The 3,133-nt window shown below is 38.8% G+C and overlaps 1 protein-coding gene across 1 annotated transcript in view; it reads left to right on the top strand.

The window, feature by feature from the left end:
- LOC109212677 overlaps positions 1 to 2,520 on the top strand; it is a 6,711-nt gene extending 4,191 nt beyond the window's left edge. Inside the window, exons 2-5 of the mRNA XM_019376347.1 lie at positions 22 to 941; positions 1,075 to 1,735; positions 1,777 to 2,213; positions 2,299 to 2,520. Coding sequence (XP_019231892.1) covers positions 22 to 941; positions 1,075 to 1,735; positions 1,777 to 2,213; positions 2,299 to 2,520 — 2,240 coding nt within the window. The remainder of the gene's footprint in view (positions 1 to 21; positions 942 to 1,074; positions 1,736 to 1,776; positions 2,214 to 2,298) is intronic.
- The last annotated feature ends 613 nt before the right edge of the window (positions 2,521 to 3,133 follow it).

Genomic DNA, 3,133 nt, shown 5'->3' with positions numbered 1-3,133 from the left:
AGCCATACTTTGGTTCTTCAGATGCTGAAAGTTTTGCATCAGATGTGGAAGAGGAAGATGGTGAAGAACATAAGAAGAAAGTGGAGGAAAAAAAGAAAAAGAAGAGGTTGATCTTTGATCCTACTGTCAAGAAAATCACTTGGGAGTTAGGATTGATCTTTGAAAGTGTTCATCAGTTTAGGGAAGTAGTCACCAAATATGCAATTCAAAAAAGGGTGCAGATTGAGAAGTACATAAATGAGCCACATAGGGTGTGGGTTAGATGTGTGGCACCTAGATGTAGATGGCTTCTTGCAGCTAGTAAAGATGGGAGTTCCAATAATTTTAAGGTGAAAAGATATAATCCAGTGCACAAGTGTTATACAACCAACAAGAACAAGTTGTGTAATTCAAGATATCTTGCCAAAAAATTCAAGAGCAGAATTATGTCACAACCAGGTATGAAAGTTAGGGAGTTCAGAAAATTGATAAAGCAAAAACTGGACCTCTATGTAGGGAGATCAACTGCCCACAGGGCTAGAGCAAAGATATTGAAAGAAATCATTGGTGATGTGCATCAAGAGTTCAAAAGGCTCTATGACTACAGAGATATGATTTTGCAGACCAATCCTGGGAGTACCTGTGTGGTAAAAGCAGAAGATCCAGGTGATGGGAAGCTGGTATTCTCCAAAATCTATGTCTGTTTACATGCCATGAAAAGGGGCTGGCTGGAAGGATGCAGAAGAATTATTGGCCTTGATGGATGTTTCTTGAAAGGAGTTTGCAAGGGACAACTTCTTGTAGCTGTCTCCAAAGATGGAAACAATCAGATGTTTCCAATTGCATGGGCAGTTGTGGAGGTAGAGAACACATTCAATTGGACATGGTTTCTGAAATGTTTGAGTGAAGATTTGGGCTTACAAGATGGAAGAGACCTTACAATGATGTCTGATATGCAGAAGGTAACTACTTTCAGTTCTGCTTCAGTTGTTTAATTAAATTCTGTTCTGCTTCAGTTTTTCTGTTTTCATTATGTTCTGCTTCAGTTTTTCTGTTTTCAGTTGTTCTGCTTTTTATTGTTCTGGAATGCTGCAGGGTTTAATTAATGCTGTTAGAGACTTGTTACCTGAGTGTGAACACAGGATGTGTGCTAGGCACATCCTTACAAATTGGTCAAAAGAGTGGAGAGGGTTGGAGAGGAGAAATACTTTCTGGAGATGTGCAAGGGCTTCTAGTATTCCAGAATTGAATGACCAACTTGATATGCTAGACAAGCTTGGGGATGGAATATGTCAAAGTTTACTCCACTATAGAAAAGAAACATGGTGTAGAGCTTATTTTAACTGTGATAGGAAGTGTGATGTAATTGACAACAATATGTGTGAGACTTTCAATTCCTGGATTTTGGCTGAAAGACACAAAACAATCATCACAATGTTAGAGGATATTAGAATTAAGCTGATGACTAGGATAGGTAAGATGAGAGAGTTCTGTGAGACATGGATATGTGATATCTCCCCAATAGCAATGAAGATTTACCAGGATAATTTAGCCAAGTCTATGAAGTGTACTCCAAGATGGAATGGTGAAACAGGCTATGAGATTGAAGATACTAAATATAAGCATGTGGTATCCTTAGTGACTATGACCTGTAGTTGTAGAGCCTGGCAGTTAAAGGGCATTCCTTGTTGTCATGCAATTGCTAGTATGCATTACAAGGACATGGAACCTATTCACCACATTGCACATTGGTATCGTAAGTCCACTTACTTGAAGGCTTATTCAACTTTTATCCAGCCTGTCCCATGTATGAAGCAATGGCCATCTTCAAGCCACCCCTTATTGAACCTCCCCCTATTAGAAACATGCCTGGCAGACCAAAAAAAAATAGGAAAAGAGAAGAAACTGAACACCCAAAATCTGGAAAGCTTTCAAGGAGAGGTATGGAGATGACTTGTTCCCTTTGTGGTGTGTGTGGACACAATAAGAGGGGATGCCCAAGTAAAAAATCTGCAGCTGGAAATGCTACTGCTGGAGCTGCTTCAGCTGGTACTGCTTCTACTGGAACTACTGCAGCTGGAATTGCTTCTGCTGGAACTGCTGCAGCTGATACTGCTTCTGCTGGAAATGGTAGAGGAAGAGCAAGAGCAAGAGGAACAGGTAGAGGGGTTGGAAGAGGTAGAGGCAGTGGTTATGGGTTGTTTCAAGCAAGTAATGGGTTTACTTCTTTTACAGTAAGTTTGCTAACTAAATGTATAATTACTGTGTCTTCCTTCTATTGAATGTGATGTTGTAACTAACTACACTTTACTTTGGCAGAGTGGAGGACAAAATCCAAGGATTATTAGCACCGGAACTAACACTAAGAGATCCACAGCTTCAACAGAGGAATGTGCTTACCAACCAAGAAGTGCCGGCTTGAGGTGGATGGGCAAAAAAGCCACAAGCACAAGACAACTTCAAAGAAATGTAGCATCAAAACACAATCTTAGTCAAGCTAGTTCATCATCTCAACCAACCAAGAAGCAGAAAAAGAAATGAAGACTTTGTTTGTTGCTTAAGCTTTATATTTTGTTAAGTATTGCAGCTGATAACAATGTGTTATGTTTTGTAAAGTGTTGCTATGGACAACCAAGTAAAGTGCTATATTTTGTGTAGTGTTGCTATGGTCAACCAAGTACTATATTTTGTAAAGAAATGCTTATCAGATTAGGTGTCCACTAATGAACGTCTATTTTGTGGAAATGAAGTATATTTAGGTCTTGAAATCGTTTAAGCTGCTCAAATTCTACAATCTTAGTCTATTTTGTGGAAATGAACGTCTATTTTGTACTGCTTTGCTTTGGTTATACAAATTCTACATTTGCCATGTTTCGTTCCCAAAGCTAAATAGAGATGTAACACTAAATATATAGGAATGTAACACCAGCTTTACTACAAAATAGGGGTTGACCCTCATAGAAAACAAGCTCAATGAGCCAAATACATGAAGACCCAATACATTGGAATATCATTACACTATATAGCAGTGTTGAGAACTACCAAATACAATGGCCTTAATGAAGATTAATCCTAAAATCAGAAAAAAAAAGCCTCCTCCAGTTCCACTATTTTCTGGATTCCTGCAAATGGCCTTCAAGCTGATTCTTCTTCT

This window comes from Nicotiana attenuata, unplaced genomic scaffold (assembly GCF_001879085.1).
Source record: "Nicotiana attenuata strain UT unplaced genomic scaffold, NIATTr2, whole genome shotgun sequence".
In the NCBI taxonomy this organism is placed as follows: domain Eukaryota; kingdom Viridiplantae; phylum Streptophyta; class Magnoliopsida; order Solanales; family Solanaceae; genus Nicotiana; species Nicotiana attenuata.
This window is presented reverse-complemented; position numbering and strand designations above follow the sequence as displayed.